Genomic DNA, 18,912 nt, shown 5'->3' with positions numbered 1-18,912 from the left:
TAGAGCGAGCGGAGCATGTTTTGTCTTTATATGGTTCCCAGCTCTCATATTTGTTTAATGGTCGTCCGACACTAGTTTCCACTGGAAACCTTTCTCTCTCTCTCTCTCTCTCTCTCTCTCTCTCTCTCTCTCTCGCTCTGATCGCTTCATTCATCCTCAAGAAGAGATAATATCAATAAAACAATGTTCAGAGAGAGAGAGAGAGAGAGAGAGAGAGAGAGAGTTCCTATAATTACTGAATTTGTTTATTGTAGCATGTTCATCTGTATTGTGGCTTAAGTTGCACACACACACACACGCACGCACGCACGCACGCACGCACACTCACACACACACACACACACACACACACACACTCACACAAACTTTATTTCCTTGTTACGGCTGTAATAGTTGTATTGTTTGAGAGAGACAGAGAGAGGGAGAGAGACAGACAGACAGAGAGAGGTAGAGAGACAGAGAGACAGAGAGAGAGAGAGAGAGAGGGAGAGAGAGAGACAGAGAGAGAGAGAGAGAGAGAGAGAGAGAGGGAGACAGAGAGAGAGAGAGGGAGAGACAGAGTGAGAGAGAGAGATAGAGAGAGAGAGAGAGGGAGACAGAGACAGAGAGAGAGAGAGAGAGAGAGAGGGAGAGAGACAGAGAGAGAGAGGGAGAGAGACAGAGAGAGACAGACAGAGAGAGGTAGAGAGACAGAGAGAGAGAGAGAGGGAGAGACAGAGAGAGAGAGAGAGAGAGAGGGATACAGAGAGAGAGAGAGACAGAGAGACAGAGAGAGAGAGAGAGAGAGAGAGAGAGAGAGAGAGAGATAGAGTCCTGACAGCAGTTCAGGTCACATTCTTCCACAGCAGACGATTAAAAACACAATTTATATGCTGCAGTGAATTATGGGATTGATCTTTAAATAAAAACTCATGATAATTCAGATGAATGGAGAAATGGAGAAAAACACTGAAGCTCGTCATTAAAACCTTTTCTGCTGTTTCTGTTTCCCTTCACTCCATCACAGGACAATCTGTTCCATCTACACTGGAGTTCACTGGAGGTTCTCCACTGAGGTTCTTTACTGAGGTTCTTCACTGAGGTTCTTCACTGAGGTTCTTCTTCACTGAGGTTCTCCACTGAGGTTCTCCACTGAGGTTCTTCTTCACTGAGGTTCTCCACTGAGGTTCTCCACTGAGGTTCTTCACTGAGGTTCTCCACTGAGGTTCTTCTTCACTGAGGTTCTTCTCCACTGAGGTTCTCCGCTGAGTTTCTCTGCTGAGGTTCTCCACTGAGGTTCTCCGCTGAGGTTCTCCACTGAGGTTCTCCTAATATCTAAAGGGATCCAAGAAGAACCTCAGAGTCCCTCAGTAAAAAACTCATCTCTGTGTGTCTTGAAGAACCACCACATGTCAGGCTGGCGTTACACGGTGAAACTATTCACGCAACTTGGTTGTGTTGGTTGCGAGTTGCAAGTTGCATGAGGTTCAAGCAACTTCACTGACACGATGCATTTCGAATTAATTCAAAACTACACACAACAACACGCTCTACAGCAGTTTAAACAGTTAGAAGGTACACAGCAGAACAGCACTGGGACTTTTTACTACATGTATCACTCCACCTGACAGGTGTTCCAGTAGAACCTTGATCAGGCTGCGTTCTCATGACGACAACGCCATCTGACATTAGCTGAATAGCTGCTAGCTAACCAGCTGGTTAGCACTTCTAGCAGACAATACAGTGTTGTGCAACAAACAAATGCTGACCAGATATTCCCAGTACACAGCTACACTAAACTCTAACTTCATTCACACCTAGTGGTGACAGCGATATGGAGACATTTGACCTGATGAACAGAGGAGGACAACAGGGAAGAAAGTAGCTGAATTTGTCTGCAAACCTCAAAGCAGCAGCTAGCCTGCAGTCGGGAAACATGCTGCCTTCAGATGGGGTCGTGTTTACCGTGTTCACGAGAAGAGTCCGTATGAACGCCCCCCTCCTGTGGTATTCACGACTTTGGAAGTGGAAATTTTCTGAAAGCTCCGAGTTCACGAGTTGTGACATGTTTGTTGACGTTTTCAGAAATAGCGGGGGCCATGGAAGTTCATTTTTCGGTGGATGGTAAGTTAATATATTGTCATTTTAGTCGAATCCAGAGGGAACTGTTTTTGTTGGCGGAGACAAATAAAAGACAAAAATCAGCAGATAATCGCGGCCTCGTGCCTACGACTGAATCACAGCCGTGCTGATACACAGCACTCTCTCTCTAAAGTAATTCAGCATGTTAAAATCTCTTCATTGTGGCGTAGTATTAACATAATGTAAGCTGCAGTATGTCCACAGTTAGCAGTCAAGCTAATGGCAGCTAAAGTCCGCTGCCAATTTAAAGCTAAACTAAGCGATTTTCCGACCACTAGAGGGCGACAGAAACCGCAACACATTTTGTTTATATCATTACGTCTCACGGAAATCTCCACGTAGCACTCCTTCAGGAGTGGTTACAGGGTCTGAACCAATCATGTATATTGTGTATACTGCACTGTATTATTGCACTACTATTAGTATTATATTTGTATCATAATGGGTATAGCTTATTTTTGCACTGTATGCCATACAATGCATACCTCTAAATCAGCACTGTTGCACTGTATGTTATGTGTGTGTTTTTTTTCTTTTTTTTTTTTTTTCTTTTTTGTTTCTTGTTAATTGATAATTGTTTCTTGTAAATTGTACTACTCTACGTGCCTCTGCAATTGCCCCTCGGGGACAAATAAAGTTAATTGAATTGAACTAAATTGAATTGAATTGAATTGAATTGAAATTGCTTAGTGCAGGTTTAACTTTCTATACAGGAAATACTTAAACTACCTGGAATATGACAATACATGATATCAGCATTTTGATTTTTGATTTTGAACATTTCAGTTAATTGCATGGAGTGATACACAGGGCAACTCAGATGAGACTCAGTTGCAGACAACTGTGTGGAAAAGTTCCACATGAGGCTGGAACTCTTTATCAAGGAGTTCCACAGGGAACCTACTGAGGTCCCCTGTGGTTCCAATCTGAAGGAACCCTCAAAGTTCTACAAAGCTCTTTTACCTTGTAGAGAGTACAGTCAAGCTGCTGTGACCTCTGACCTCATCACTGCTGGTTGCTGATGAAGGAACTGAAGCTGCTGATTCAGTGGAATCACAGAAATGACTCAACTGTACATGTAAGAGTTCAAATGAAACCTAATTTGATCAATAAAGTTTCATCTTTCATCTCATTCCTTGTTTTCCATCTGACCTATCCATATTATATATATATCTTCATTTAGTCTTTGTCATTATGTGTGTTGCTGCACACAGACCTGGGCAGAAAATCAGTATTCATAAAATATAATTTACATATCATTTATCATCTTTCAGTAGAATCATTTCATGGTGAAATAATAACATCAAGTTATTGTGACACATGATTCAAAATCAAATACTAAATCAATTTATAAAACAAATTACTAATTATAATCATAATAATCTTAATCATAAATCATAACCATGCAGTTCAATGCTGCGAACATCAGTTTGATAATTTAACATGGTGACAGATATCGTTCCATTTTTAACAGTAATAACAATGAAAAACAAAGCTGTTTAACTTTCATTTTAATACTTTTCTCTCTCTAAAGTCAACCTGGAAATATTTAATAATACAGTGAGAATTCTCAACACTTCTTTTAGAGAAGCACATCATTTATGATTGTATTGTTAGTTTTGAGCTCACTGAAACTGTTTTGACTGCTGTTTTAATGCTGTGAAGTGCTTAGAGTTATTGAGAAATTGCTGTATAAATAAAATGCATAATTATTAGCATTATAATTATTATTATTACCTTAGAAACAGACTGTAAACTGCTATTGCAACAATTTCTTATGGTTATTGCTTTGTTTTTTTGAACAATTATTTATTGAGTTTTAAATTTCATGTTAATGACAAGCAGTAAGCAGGAACAACAGTATAATCCTCATCAAGGATAATGAAAATATAAAAGTGACAGCTAACAATAAAAGCAAAAGAAAAAAACCCCCAAAAAAACAAGAAAAACAGTAACAAACAATGAACAATCATAACAACAACAACAAAAAAACAAAGAATGCCAACCTTGGTTAAGATGGATAGAAAGAAAATGAAAACGGAGTACTGAAGTGAGTAATAGCACGGGTCCAATTGTCAATGTTACTGTGAGCATTATTAACCTTAGAGGTGGACAACTCCAGCTGTAATATATCAATAGACTGTTCCAGGTCTCCCGTAATGGAAGATTTTCCTCAAACCAGCTCTTGATTATTGTTTTCTTAGCAGCTGTTGAGGCTGCCAGGAATATTCTTTTATCCTGATGGGTTCAAACTAAATTAGGATTATAACCAAACAGAAACAAGGCTGGACAGAACGGTAGAGATTTAGAGAAAAATCTTCTTATGGTTATTGTGATATGAATTCAGTCTGTATCTCCCCGCTCTACCTGCTCACATGATGTCATTTATATATTTTTCCACTCATATATTCCTGCTTGGTCGAGTTGATGTTGCTGAATGTGAACGGCTGTGCCGCCCCCTGCTGGAGGCTGCAGGCGGCACACTGCAGGAGCTGCTGCCTCTCCTTGGGTTAGGGTTAGGGTTAGTGTGTGTGTGTTGTGTGTGTGTGTGTGTGTTCTCACTGTTGAGCAGCCAGCAGACAGTCGGAGGCGGTTTTCCCTCCACTGAACACTGCAGAGTCAGACCCTGTCCCTCCATTACCCAGCAGCCCTGCAGGGAGCTGAGGAAGACTGGAGCCTGCTGCTGTAGGCCTGGAGGGGGGGAGGGGGGAGGGAGGAGAGGAGAGGAGAGGAGGAGAAGAGGAGAGGAGAGAAGAGAAGAGGAGAGAGAAGAGGAAAGGAGAGAATTGGTTTCATTGGCCAGGTAAGTTTTGATATTCCTGGTGTTTTGTTCCTGCACATTAAAGATAAAACAGACAGAGAGACAGGCAGACAGACAGGAGGACAGACAGATAGACAGACAGACAGACAGACAGACAGACAGACTGACAGACAGACAGGAGGACAGACAGGAGGACAGACAGACAGACAGACAGACAGACAGACAGGAGGACAGACAGATAGACAGACAGACAGACAGACAGACAGACTGACAGACAGACAGGAGGACAGACAGGAGGACAGACAGACAGACAGACAGACAGACAGATAGGAGGACAGACAGACAGACAGGAGGACAGACAGACAGACAGACAGACAGACAGACAGTCTTACTGTGGACAGTCAGTGTCCATGTATCAGAGTCGACCGTCAGTCCGTCAGTTGTGGTCAGTTGACACCTGTAGGTTCCCCGGTCTGTCCCGCGGACCCGCTCCAGGCTGAGGGTGAGACGGGTCCCATCCCGGCACTGCAGCAGGCCGGGCCCGGGCCGCACCGCCCCCCCGTCCTTCAGCCACGTTACCATGGAGACGGCAGGGGACGACACTGAGGCCAGAGCAGAGAGACAGACAGGTGAGTTAGTGGTTTAGACTGAGAGACAGACAGACAGACAGAGAGACAGAGAGACAGACAGACAGAGAGACAGACAGACAGACAGAGAGACAGACAGACAGTCCTGTAACTGAAGGTCACAGGTTCCATCCCCATCAGGAGCTGGTTTGTCCTCCAGCAGGACACTGAACTTAATGAAATCTGATGTAAATGTAAGGGGAGACAGGCTGTTTTGTTTCTTTTGGTGCCCAGTTTCTGGGGCCGGTTGCACAAAACACCTTAAGTTAAGATTTTCCTTAAAGTCCGAGTTAAGGTTTCCTTAAAATAAAATCAGTCGCACAAAACACCCTTAAGTCTTCTCCTTAAGGTTTCCTTAAAATGTTCACTTAAGTATTTAAGGTTTTCTCCTTATCTTGGTCTTATACTTAAGGAGTCCCTTAAAGTTAGTTAAACCGCTGCACAAAAGACCTTAGCAACCAAAGTAAGGAAAAAAACTTAAGGTACCTCTGACTCTATCTTAACCGCAACATGGCAGAGTTTATGGAGATAAACGAATTTTACCGCTGTAAAATCTCTTTCAATGCACTAAATGCCTTTTAAAATACGTTTTTCCTTAACTAAGGAAACCTGTTAAGGGATTCTGTGCAACACCCTTAAGTAAGTCCCTCAGCTAAGGAGAAATTAAGCCATAAGTGTCATACTTAAGGAGAAAACTTAAGGTGTTTTGTGCAACCAGCCCCTGTTCTTTTCAAAATAAAAGCCCCGGGACACACTGCTGTTGTCACTGAACCATTCCTGTTTCAGCCTCATAAAAATAAGATCCATTACAGTCACAAGGAAACATTTTTGACATTTATTGTTACCTTGACAGGTGAAGGTGACCTGGGCCCCCTCTGTAGCCTCCTGGTCCAGAGGAAGGGCCTCGAACCGCGGCTTGGACCCAGATCCTGGTCTCCTGACGGCTCTGAAGACACAACAACAAACTGTGGTGTAAAACTGAGACACAAAGTGACAGCTGCTCTTCTAAAACAAGTGTGCTAGTGTTTAATTAGCCAAAGCCAGAGGTGGGGACTCGAGTCACATGACTTGGACTCGAGTCAAATGACTTGGACTTGAGTCACAGTTTTAATAGCTTGAGACTTGACTTGCTACATGAAGAGAAGACTTGAGACTGGACTTGACTTGGGTTCTGGTGACTTGGGACTTGACTCTGACTTGTACTTTGATGACTTGAAAAGGTTTCTAAAGTCTTGACTTGAGATCTTGTGTTGACACAACTGATTATAGAAATCAAACTCATGATGCTCTTACCAAGTTTTTATCCTATTAAAACCATATTGCATTGAAGTCCTAGATATTTAGTTTTCTTTAAGATATTAAATTGATACTGGACTCTTGATTTGTTCTGACTTGCTGTACATTTAGACTTGAGACTTGACTTTAATGACATGGACTTGACTTGGACTTGACTTGGTAAACTACATTTAGACTTGAGACTTGTGCCTGTACCTGCAGCTGTCTGGATCTGAACTGGACTGGACTGGAGCAAGACTGGAGACAGACTGGTTTCTGACTGACTGGACCTGCAGGAAGGGGGGGGCAGACAGACAGACAGAGGATATAATAATAATAATAATAATAACTTTGTTTATATAGCACCTTTAAAAACAGAGTTTACAATGTGCTTTGACAGACAAACTAAAAGCAGAATACTTAAATTATGAATTTAAAAGGCAATAAAACAATAATAAACAGGGATTGTAGGATGAAAACCAAGATAAACAGTAAAATAGAATAAAAGTAAGATGGAATTAAGACAGAGTTAAGATAAAAGACGTAAAAAGACAATAGAAAGATGATAAAAAGCCGATAAAAAGCTGATAAAAGATGAAAAGATAAAAAGACGATAAAAAGACGACATCACATAAAAGCAGTCAATAAAAATGGGTATAAATATTATTGGTGTATGAGCCAAAAGTGGTGAAGACCTTGTTGTCTGTGAACGAATAACTTTGTGTTTCCTTTGTTCATTTGAATTAAGTTAAATTTGTTTATTTTTCAAGGATGTTATGGTAAAGGATTATGTTGATTATGTTGATTATGGATCAGCAAAAATCTGTAAAAGGAAAATAAACAGATGTATATTTTTGCCATCAAACAACCTCTGGATTGCTGTCAGTCTTTCCCCACTGCGGCTGAGGAACTTTGAATTTTTCTACATTTAGTCAAAAGACTAAACAAATGGATTCCTTTCAGGACCGGACTGTCTGGAGACTGGACAGAGCAGAAGGATCAGGTCCAGTCTCATGTCTCATGTGCCAGCAGAGACTCTGAGCTCATCGATCATGTTTTTACTCCTGTTATCTTCACATCTCCAATTATCTCATTATCTCTGGATAACAGATTCATGTTTTTGCCGACATCAAAACTTCAAAACTTTTGTCCCACTGCTGTTGCCGTCATGAGAGTCGAGTCTAGTCAGTCTGACGGTGGAGACAGACTGAAGACAGACCGGAGACAGACCGAAGACAGACTCAAGACAGACCGGAGACAGACTGAAGACAGACCGAAGACAGAGCGAAGACAGACTGAAGACAGACCGGAGACAGACTGAAGACAGACCGAAGACAGACTGAAGACTGACTGAAGACAGACCGAAGACAGACTGAAGACAGACCGGAGACAGACTGAAGACTGACTGGAGACAGAGCGAAGACAGAGCGAAGACAGACTGAAGACAGACCAAAGACTGACTGAAGACAGAGCGAAGACAGAGCGAAGACGGAGCGAAGACAGAGCGGAGACAGACTGAAGACAGACCGGAGACAGACCGAAGACAGACTGAAGACAGAGCGAAGACAGACCGAAGACAGACTGAAGACAGAGCGAAGACAGACCGAAGACTGACTGAAGACAGAGCGAAGACAGACTGAAGACAGACTGAAGACTGACTGAAGACAGACTGAAGACAGAGCGAAGACAGAGCGAAGACAGACTGAAGACTGACTGAAGACAGACCGGAGACAGACTGAAGACTGACTGAAGACAGACCGAAGACAGACTGAAGACAGACCGGAGACAGACTGAAGACAGACCGGAGACAGACTGAAGACTGACTGGAGACAGAGCGAAGACAGAGCGAAGACAGACTGAAGACAGACCAAAGACTGACTGAAGACAGAGCAAAGACAGACTGAAGACTGACTGAAGACAGACTGAAGACAAACTGTGTGGAGCCTGACTCTGTCTCCCTGTCTCTGTCTCCTTGTCTCTCTGACTCTCTGTCTCCTTGTCTCTGTCTCTCTGACTGTCTCTCTGACTGTCTCTCTGTCTCTGTCTCTCTGACTCTGTCTCTCTAACTCTGTCTCTCTCTCTCTGTCTCTCTGTCTCTCTCTCTCTCTCTCTGTCTCTCTCTCTCTGTCTCTCTCTCTCTCTGTCTCTCTGTCTCTCTCTCTCTGTCTCTCTGTCAATTCAATTCAATTCAATTCAATAGGCTTTATTGGCATGACAGTTGTGTAACAATATTGCCAAAGCAAATGTGCACTGATAGTGCTCGTCCATAAAAAGGAAAGAAAGGTAGAATATACATTTGTCTAATAGAACAGACATTACAGAAATCCATCATAGCATGAAATAACAGATGAACAGAACAATAGAACAGAAGAACAATAGAAGTACTGTATATGGACAGAGTCTTAATAGAACTCTAATAGTTACTACTATTACTACTACTACTATTACTACTATAGTTACTACTATAGTATACTCTTAATAGTCTCTCTGTCTCTCTCTCTCTCTCTCTCTCTCTGACCTGAGCTCCAGCAGTCTGAGGCAGAGGGACGGCAGGTTTCCTCCCTGCCACCAGGGGGAGCTGAGGGGCTTCGCTCCTCCAGGAGTCTGCGGGCCGGGGCTGAGGCGGGGGGGTTTCCTGCCCGACCCGGCCCACAGGAGGGGGCTTCTGTCCCGGGCGGGGCGGGGCCGGGGCCGGGGCCGGCCGGCCGCTGGGACAAGCGGGAGGAGGAGTACCAGGATCCAGTGTCTGGCTGTTACTGGTTCGTCTGGCCTCAGCTGGACGGACTGGCCTGGAGGAGGAGGGGGCGGGGCTGGAGGAGGAGGGGGCGGGGCTTGACGCAGAGGGGGCGGGGCTGGAGGAGGAGGAGGGGGTGGGGCTTGACGCAGAGGGGGCGGGGCTGGAGGAGAGAGGACACTGGTATTTGCCTGGTTTCCATCTGTGGTGGGAAAAGTCCTCAAATCCTTTACTTCAGTAAAAGCAGAAATACCATAATGGAAAAACACTTCATAAAAGTAAAAGTTCTGCGTTCAAAAGTTTAATTCAGTAAAAGTCTAGAAGTATCAGCAGTAAAATGTCCTGAAGTGTGAAAAGTAAAAGTCGCCATTCTGTCAGAGAGTTCAATTATTGAAGCATGAACCTGTCAGAAGTATTTTAATGTTGTCGGTCTAACTGATCCAGATACTGTTTAGTTAGTTTAAACTCTAACAATGCAACATATTGAAATTACTCACTAAGACGCTCTGATCAGATCCTCTTTATAGTCTCCTTTGTATCTAAGGAAGTTGGTAAAAAAGCTTTTATGTTTCGGGCTCCTTCTGATTCGAATAAGTTATCTGTCATCATTTTGCTTATTTAAAAATGTTTTGTTTTGTCATCTTAAAACAGATTGCCTATGTTTTCAGTAATGCCATCACTGTTCCTTTATTTCCTGATTTCATGATACATCTCAAGGGGTTTATCCTGATATAATAAATTTCTCTACATATTTTATGAGCTTATCGTATGTTTTGATGTAAAACCTTATTCTGCAAAGTAACTAGTGACTCCAGCCGGCAGATAGATGTAGTGGAGGAGAAGAAGAAAGTCTCACAGAATGGAAACACTCAGTAAAGTGTCAGTATCTCAACACTGAACACTAGAGTTACTTCCCTCCTCTGGTTTCCCTGCAGGCTGAACTGAACCAGGATCTGCTCTCTAATTTAGTGAAACTGCAGCTAAACTTCATGCTGCGGTTGTTTTTCAGCATCGCGCTGTAATTATGATCTGATGATGTGTGTTCAGGGTTTTAATGTTTTGGGGGAAAGTTTCTGGCGAGTTCCACTGAGCCGGATAGAAAATGACTAGTTAGTGTGTCAGTCTGCTGCAGATGACAGTGGAAACACAGAACACATGAGAGGCAGCTGGTTTCTCCATTCAGCAAACTGAGGAGCCTTTATTGATTCACCTGTTGAGTCAGTCCAGTTGTGAAGCAGCAGTTTAAACGTTGAGATAACTGAGGAACGTTTGAGGCTTCAGCCGTCTGTGTAAAGCAGTTTGGGTTACATTTGTTCCATTTGTTGTATGAAATGTGCTATATACCGTATTTCCTCTAATATTGGCCCGGGCCTTTATTTCCCTCAGCTGCAGAGGGTACCAGGCCTTTATTGGAAGCAGGCTTATATTAGAGACAGGCCTTTATTTCTAATTCCCTCTGTTTGATAAGTATATTTGCTCATATTTTAGTACGAAGCCTCCTTGTTTTCTGATCTGCTTCTGTTGGGGTTCGTTAGGTAGCCGGTTTTTTGTTACCGCGATGCATAACGATAATTACGGTAATCGACGACGGCACGCTCCAGAGACTTCTGCCGGCCGAGCCGTCTTGTGGCATACTGCCATCTGGTGGCACTTGTACATTACTACAAACTACAGTTACATTATATAACAGGCACCGGGAGTTTACCGGTATCCACCGTTGTTTTTTCCTTTGTTTTTTTCCCCGGCCTGTATTTGGGGCCGGCCTTTATTTGATCGTGTCGACCACGGCCCCGGACATTATCGGAGACCCGGCTTTTAATTGACTACCGGCCACTGTTAGAGGAAATACGGTAATCTTTCTACCTTGGCCTACTGACTGTTAACAGATTGTTTTCCTCTATCTCTCACCAGTAGTATTGTTAGTGCTAGTGTTTCTCCACATTAAGACTACATTTCCAATCAGTCTCTCTGTCTCTCTCTCCCCTCTCTCTCTCTCTCTCTCTCTGTGTGTGTGTGTGCTGGTTAACATGCTGTCAGGAGGCCAAACTGTCTATATGGAAAACCAGAAAGAATCAGGTTCAGGGTCGGGGGTCAGTGGATCCTGGTCTGATGCGGACTGGTCTGTTCAGCCCGGCTCAGAGTGGAGTTTGAATATTACAAACTGAGTGATGACATTGATGCTTCTGTGAAGTTCTGGGGTGTTGAGGACGAGTATATTTGCTCATATTTTAGTACGAAGCCTCCTTGTTTTCTGATCTGCTTCTGTTGGGGTTCGTTAGGTAGCCGTTTTTTTGTTACCGCGACGCATTACCGATACTACCGAGACTTCCGCCGGAAGTTGACTACTGGCCACTATTAGAGGAAATACGGTACATAAAGTTGGTGTGTTTTCTAACATTTTAACATGAAACAGCCAAGAATGATAAAGGCTTTTTAACTGTATTCAGAGGAGAGAGCGTTGGATTTTTCCTCTGCATATGGACTCTCTGTGTTTCCACTGAGCAGCTGCAGTGAACACTTTGAAGCCTGTGCAGCGTTCTTCACCTGATCAACACTATACATGAAATAGATTTTACTTATAGCGTTTACTGGTAAACTAGTTTGATGCCAATGTCCTGAACAAGATGTTTAGTCAGAGAATAAACGCCACTGACCTGACAGAGTCAGCAGGAGAACCTGAGAGGAAACAGGAAGACAGAAACATCAAGACAAAACAATATCCATCTCTATTAACTGCCAAACCTCATCACATTACACATTACTGGCTGATACTAATCAATACTGATCAATACTAATCAGTCAGTCCTGGACCGATTGTCTCTGATATTGGTCAAAGTTTATGTAAGCTGCCAAACCCTTAATTTATAAACTCAAAAATGGTAAAAAAAAAAATGTCTGATTATCCTGAATCTCATTGGTCTGATGAGAAAAGGTAGATTTGTATGTGTGTGTGTGTGTGTGTGTGTGTGTGTGTGTGTGTGTCTCATGTATTTAAAACGTTCCTATTTTCCAGGTTTGTCTTGCTCCATACTTCTAACCTGATTCTCTATCGCTGGCTGCTGTGTGTGCTAATCTCACACCTGATTGGCCGAACATCTCCCTATCCTGAATCTGATTGGTCGCTCACCCTGGACGTTGAGCTCGGCGGTGGCGGCGGCCGTCCCGGCGCTGTTGGCGACCGAACACGTGTAACTTCCTGCGTCCTCCGGCCGCACTTCCTTTATCTCCAGGAAGTGAAGACCAGAGCGTTCGTACAAACTGAACCGCCCACCAGACTGAAGCTCCACCTCATCCTGAGAGAGAGAGAGAGAGAGAGAGAGAGAGGAGAGGGAGAGGGAGAGGGAGAGAATTTGAATGTAGATGTTTATTCATAATTTAGTCACGCTATACATTCATGATTCTTTCTGGTTTTCCATATAGACAGTTTGGCCTCCTGACAGCATGTTAACCAGCACACACACACACAGAGAGAGAGAGAGAGAGGGGAGAGAGAGAGACAGAGAGACTGATTGGAAATGTAGTCTTAATGTAGAGAAACACTAGCACTAACAATACTACTGGTGAGAGATAGAGGAAAACAATCTGTTAACAGTCAGTAGGCCAAGGTAGAAAGATTACCGTATTTTCTCTAATAGTAGCCGGTAGTCAATTAAAAGCCGGGTCTCCGATAATGTCCGGGGCCGTGGTCGACACGAACAAATAAAGGCCGGCCCCAAATACAGGCCGGGGAAAAAAACGAAGGAAATGTAACTGTAGTTTGTAGTAACGTACAAGTGCCACAAGATGGCAGTATGTCACAAGACGGCTACGCCGGCAGAAGTCTCTGGAGCATGCCGTCGTCCATTACCGTAATTATCGTTATGCATCGCAGTAACAAAAAACCGGCTACCTAACGAACCCCAACAGAAGCAGATCAGAAAACAAGGAGGCTTCGTACTAAAATATGAGCAAATATACTTATCAAACAGAGGGAATTAGAAATAAAGGCCTGTCTCTAATATAAGCCTCCTTCCAATAAAGGCCTGGTACCCTCTGCAGCTGAGGTAAATAAAGGCCCGGGCCAATATTAGAGGAAATATGCTAATATGATTTATACTGATGGATAAAATGATACAGAGCAGCTTTAACTGACACTCCCATTCAGAGCGATGTAGCATTAGTGTGCAACTAAGAATTAAGGCCCCAGCTGAAATAAATTAGACATTTTCTACGACATCAATGATCAAATTTGGTCGAATCTGGCAAGGAAGGAAGAGATATTTTCAGAAACTAGATATTTTCAAGAGGGACAAGATATTTTTCACAACTGTATTTCTTCGTTGTACAAACTGTCTCGTTTGAAAAAGCAGATTGGCCCCGCCCACCTTGAGCCATGTGACCCGGGGCTGAGGTCGTCCGGTGGTTTTGGCGGAGAACTTCCCGGTCCCTCCCGGTCTGGAGAACACTCTGGTCGGTTTGGTGACGAACTTTGGCGGACTCTCGCCCCAAATACTGGGCCTGCTCTCCACCGCCGGGACTGAGGAACGCCCCCTGGAATCATGGGAAATGCAGTTCTGTTACTGGAACTGTCAACGATTCACACTGGAGCTGTCCTTTAATGAACCGAGGCTCCGTCAGCAGGTTTCAAAATGCTACAAAATGTTTCACAATGTTTCAAAATGTTTCAAACTATTTCAGAATGTTTACAAATGTTTCAGACTGTTTCAGACTGTTTCAGACTGTTTAAAAATGTTTCAAACTATTTCAGACTGTTTCAAAATGTTTCAAACTGTTTCAAAATGTTTCAAACTATTTCAGACTGTTTCAAAATGTTTCAGACTGTTTCAAAATGTTTCAGACTGTTTCAAAATGTTTCAGACTGTTTCAAAATGTTTCAAAATGTTTCAAACGTTTTCAAACTGTTTCAGACTGTTTCAAAATGTTTCAAAATGTTTCAAAATGTTTCAAAATGTTTCAAAATGTTTCAAACGGTTTAAAACGTTTTCAAACGTTTTCAAACTGTTTCAGACTGTTTCAAAATGTTTCAAACTGTTTCAAACATTTTCAAAATGTTTCAGACTGTTTCAAAATGTTTCAGACTGTTTCAAAATGTTTCAAACAGTTTCAAAATGTTTCAAAATGTTTCAAACAGTTTCAAACTGTTTGAAACTGTTTCAGACTGTTTCAAACAGTTTCAAACAGTTTCAAACTGTTTCAGACTGTTCCCCTCATGGCTCAGAGCCTCAGGAGCTGTGGTCCTGACAGATTTAAGCCTGAATGATTTCTCCAAATTGTTTTAAAGTAAAGTGGGAGGCGCTGGTCAGCTGGCTCCTTCAGGCCTCAGCTTCACGTCTGATTAATAACAGAAACACAACCGACAGACAGACTTAGAGTTACGACTCTTTATTTACAGCCGCACATTAAAACTGTTTGGACTCAATGAGCTGGAAGACACAGAGAGACAGAAACATCTGAGAGAGAGTGATATGAGAAGGAAAACTATAAAAATTACAGTGGAAAGATAATCACAGACGGGATGATTTAGTGGAGAGAGAGAGACAGAGAGAGGGAGAGAGAGAGAGAGAGAGAGAGAGAGAGAGAGAGATTGTAACAAAGAAAGACAGACAGACAACGAGAAAACAGGGAGACCTGGATAAGAAGGAAAAAAGAAAGTTACAAAGTAGGCGAGAGAAAGAAACAAACAGAAAAAGAAAGAAAATGAAAGAAAGAAAGAAAGAAAGAAAGAAGCAAACAATCAATCAAAAACCAAAAAACAAGGGTAAAAAGACCAAGTTAGCAATTTTCAAAAAGAAAAGGGTACAAAGGAAGAGAGATAGGGGGAAAGTTAGAAAGAAACAAAGAGAAATAAAGAATGAAGACAGAAAGAAAAACAATGAGAAATTTAGACATTTAGAAAGCAAACAAGTGAGAAAAAGAAAGTAGAAAGAAAGAAATAAAGACCTCACCCTGTTTTCATGGAGGAAGGGAGGCCATATTTCTTCCCAGAATTCTCTGCAGGTGGAAAAACAGCCGTTAGCAACCAGACAGGAAGGAAACACTGAAACACTGACTTCATGTCAAGCTCTCAGTCTGTACTGGTCGTATTCCACTCTAGTCACATGACTTGGACTCGAGTCACATGACCTGGACTCGAGTCACAGGTTTTATAGCTTGAGATTTGACTTGATGCATGAAGAGAAGACTTGAGACTTGACTTGACTTGGGTTCTGTTGACTTGGAACTTGACTTCCACAAAAGGTTTCTAAAGTCTTGACCAAAGACCTTGTGTTTGTGTAAATGACTTGTTCCACCAGACAACTGAATTTAAATTCTGTTTTCTGAATTCATGTCTTGTCTTGTTTAATCTTGTCAGGTCTTTTCTTGTCAAGTCTTATCTTGCAAAGTCTTGCCAAGCTTTGTCTTTAGTCATGTCAAGTCTTCTCTTGTCTAGCCTTGTCTTAGTCTTGTCTTGTTTCATCGTGTCTAGTCTTTTCAAGTCTAGTCTTGTGTAGTTTAGTCTTGTCAAGTCTAGTCTTGTCAAGTTTTGTCAAGCCAAGTCGTGCCTTGTCTTATTTAGCCTCGTCTTGTTTAGTTTAGTTTTGTCAAGTCTTTTCAAGTCTTGTCTTGTCAGCTCTTGTTTTGTCAAGTCTTGACTTTAGTCTAACCTTGTTTAGTTTTGTCAAGTCTTGACTTTAGTCTAACCTTGTTTAGTTTTGTCAAGTCTTGTTTAAGGCTCATTCATGCTTTACACGCAAACACAATGGAGAGCGACAGTCAAAGTAAAGTTTGTTCATGCCAAGTCCGAGTTATCAATATTCAAGTCAGAGTCCAAGTCAGAGTCATTGATATTCAAGTCAGAGTCCAAGTCAGAGTCATTGATATTCAAGTCAGAATCCAAGTCCGAGTCATCGATATTCAAGTCTGAGTCCAAATCCGAGTCACTGATATTCAAGTCTGAGTCCAAGTCCGAGTCACTGATATTCAAGTCTGAGTCCAAGTCAGAGTCATTGATATTCAAGTCTGAGTCCAAATCTGAGTCACTGATATTCAAGTCTGAGTCCAAGTCCGGGTCATTGATATTCAAGTCAGAGTCCAAATCCGAGTCAACGATATTCAAGTCAGAGTCCAAGTCAGAGTCATTGATATTCAAGTCAGAGTCCAAGTCCGAGTCATCGATATTCAAGTCTGAGTCCAAATCCGAGTCATTGATATTCAAGTCAGAGTCCAAGTCAGAGTCATTGATATTCAAGTCTGAGTCCAAATCCGAGTCATCGATATTCAAGTCTGAGTCCAAATCCGAGTCATTGATATTCAAGTCTGAGTCCAAGTCCGAGTCATTGATATTCAAGTCTGAGTCCAAGCCCGAGTCATTGATATTCAAGTCAGAGTCCAAGTCAGAGTCATTGATATTCAGGTCAGAGTCCAAGTCCGAGTCATCGATATTCAAGTCTGAGTCCAAATCCGAGTCATTGATATTCAAGTCAGAGTCCAAGTCAGAGTCATTGATATTCAAGTCAGAGTCCAAGTCCGAGTCATCGATATTCATGTCAGAGTCCAAATCCGAGTCAAAGATATTCAAGTCAGAGTCCAAGTCAGAGTCATCGATCTTCAAGTCCGAGTCCAAGTCCGAGTCAAGTCACGAGTCATCAAAATTTGGACTCGAGTCCTACAACACTGCCGAGTCTTGCCTTGTTCTGATCTACTTTAGACCAGTTTGTCCGGAAGAACGCGTTCTTCTGATGGACCGTCAGAAGAACGAAACAGAACCTGGACCTGCAGGACAGGAACCGGTTCTGAACCTGGGCCTGCAGGACAGGAACCGGTTCTGTCTGGATGTGTTTAGAGGACAGGAAGCTGCCGTTCAGCTGGTTGTGATGCAGTAAACTGAACCTCAGCACACCACTCTATATTACAGCTAAACACACACATATGGAACAGGTTTTATATTGTTGCGGTCATGTTTGGATCACATGGAAACGACAAGCTTGGGGTTCAACGGTCAATTCCTGTTGGGGAAGTCAGAGGAGTTGGTGAATATTATTAAAATTAACAGTGTTAGTGATCACATTCTTCTGTTCATTGTACTTGTAATAAGTAGAATAATATTAGATTTTATTTATAACAAAATTTTCATTAAAGGCACATCTCCAAAATCGCGACAAAACACGACAGATACACTCGTGTTATTGGGAGATTATACAGTTTATACAGTATATTCCACCTAAATTATGCTTTTATTTAGAATATATGAGTATGAATGAAGATTTGACTTGTGTGCTGTGTTGTGTTTGATGCCTGTCTTCACCTTGCTAGAGACAAACAGGACCAGGAGGGAAAAGAAAAGAAAAGAAAAGACTTTGTTCTATTATCCATTATCCTTACTATTTTTTTTTATCACAAAATATAATGCTGCTTTTTTTTAAAGAAAAGAAAGAGAGCCAAACCGGGTCAAAGGCCAGCTGTGTTTTCATGAACCTGCAGCTCAGGGTGAAACTACATTTCAATACAAAATCCATTTTCCAAACAATAAAAAGTGTAAAAAACCCTGAAGACAGAGAGAAACATATGGAATCCATTTCCTGTTTTGATCTGCTAATATATTTTACTGTTCTGTTTTTATGCCTTCTTATAAAACACTTTGTCAACTCTACTTCTAGATGAGTAGCGGGCTAGTAGTAGCAGCAGCACTAGTAGTAGTAGTAGTAGTAGTAGTAATAGTAGCAGCAGTAGTAGTAGTAATAGCAGTACTAGTAGCAGTAGTAGTAGTAGCAGTAGCAGTAGTAATAGTAGCAGCAGTAGTAGTAGTAGTAATAGCAGTACTAGTAGCAGTAGTAGTAGTAGTAGTAGTAATAGTAGCAGCAGTAGTAGCAGTAATAGCAGTACTAGTAGCAGTAGTAGTAGTAGCAGTAGCAGTAGTAATAGTAGCAGCAGTAGTAGTAGTAGTAATAGCAGTACTAGTAGCAGTAGTAGTAGTAGTAGTAGTAATAGTAGCAGCAGTAGTAGTAGTAATAGCAGTACTAGTAGCAGTAGTAGTAGTAGCAGTAGCAGTAGTAATAGTAGCAGCAGTAGTAGTAGTAGTAATAGCAGTAATAGTAGCAGTAGTAGTAGTAGTAGTAATAGCAGTACTAGTAGCAGTAGTAGTAGTAGTAGTAATAGCAGTACTAGTAGCAGTAGCAGTAGTAGTAGTAGTAATAGTAATAGTAGCAGCAGTAGTAGTAGTAGTAGTAGTAGTAATAGCAGTACTAGTAGTAGCAGTAGTAGTAGTAGTAGTAGTAGTAGTAGTAGTAGTAGCAGCAGTAGTAGTATTAGCAGTAGTAGTAGCAGTAGTAGCATATTTTGTTATCGTAGTATTAGTAGTAGTAGAAGTAGTAGTAGTAGAAGTAGTAGTAGTAGTATTCAAACCTTCCAGCAGGATC

At 42.0% G+C, this 18,912-nt stretch overlaps 1 protein-coding gene across 1 annotated transcript; it reads right to left on the bottom strand.

Moving 5' to 3' along the window:
* Positions 1-1,073: 1,073 nt before the first annotated feature.
* LOC139638680 (myosin light chain kinase, smooth muscle-like) lies at positions 1,074-15,504 on the bottom strand. The gene is made up of 10 exons (XM_071512746.1): positions 15,463-15,504; positions 13,882-14,047; positions 12,645-12,810; positions 12,172-12,193; positions 9,302-9,680; positions 7,000-7,073; positions 6,354-6,454; positions 5,275-5,484; positions 4,763-4,812; positions 1,074-1,307 (listed from the first exon to the last, which is right to left on the bottom strand). Exons 1-10 carry the CDS (start codon positions 15,471-15,473, stop codon positions 1,074-1,076), a joined length of 1,413 nt encoding a protein of 470 aa, XP_071368847.1. The 5' UTR covers positions 15,474-15,504.
* Positions 15,505-18,912: the final 3,408 nt, after the last annotated feature.

This window comes from Centroberyx affinis, unplaced genomic scaffold (assembly GCF_046629955.1).
Source record: "Centroberyx affinis isolate AG114_WGS23_722 - 3 ecotype Tasmania unplaced genomic scaffold, CSIRO-AGI_Caff_v1 ptg006494l_1, whole genome shotgun sequence".
Lineage (NCBI taxonomy): Eukaryota > Metazoa > Chordata > Actinopteri > Beryciformes > Berycidae > Centroberyx > Centroberyx affinis.
The sequence above is the reverse complement of the archived record's forward strand: the minus strand, read 5'-3'. Positions and strand labels throughout refer to the sequence as shown.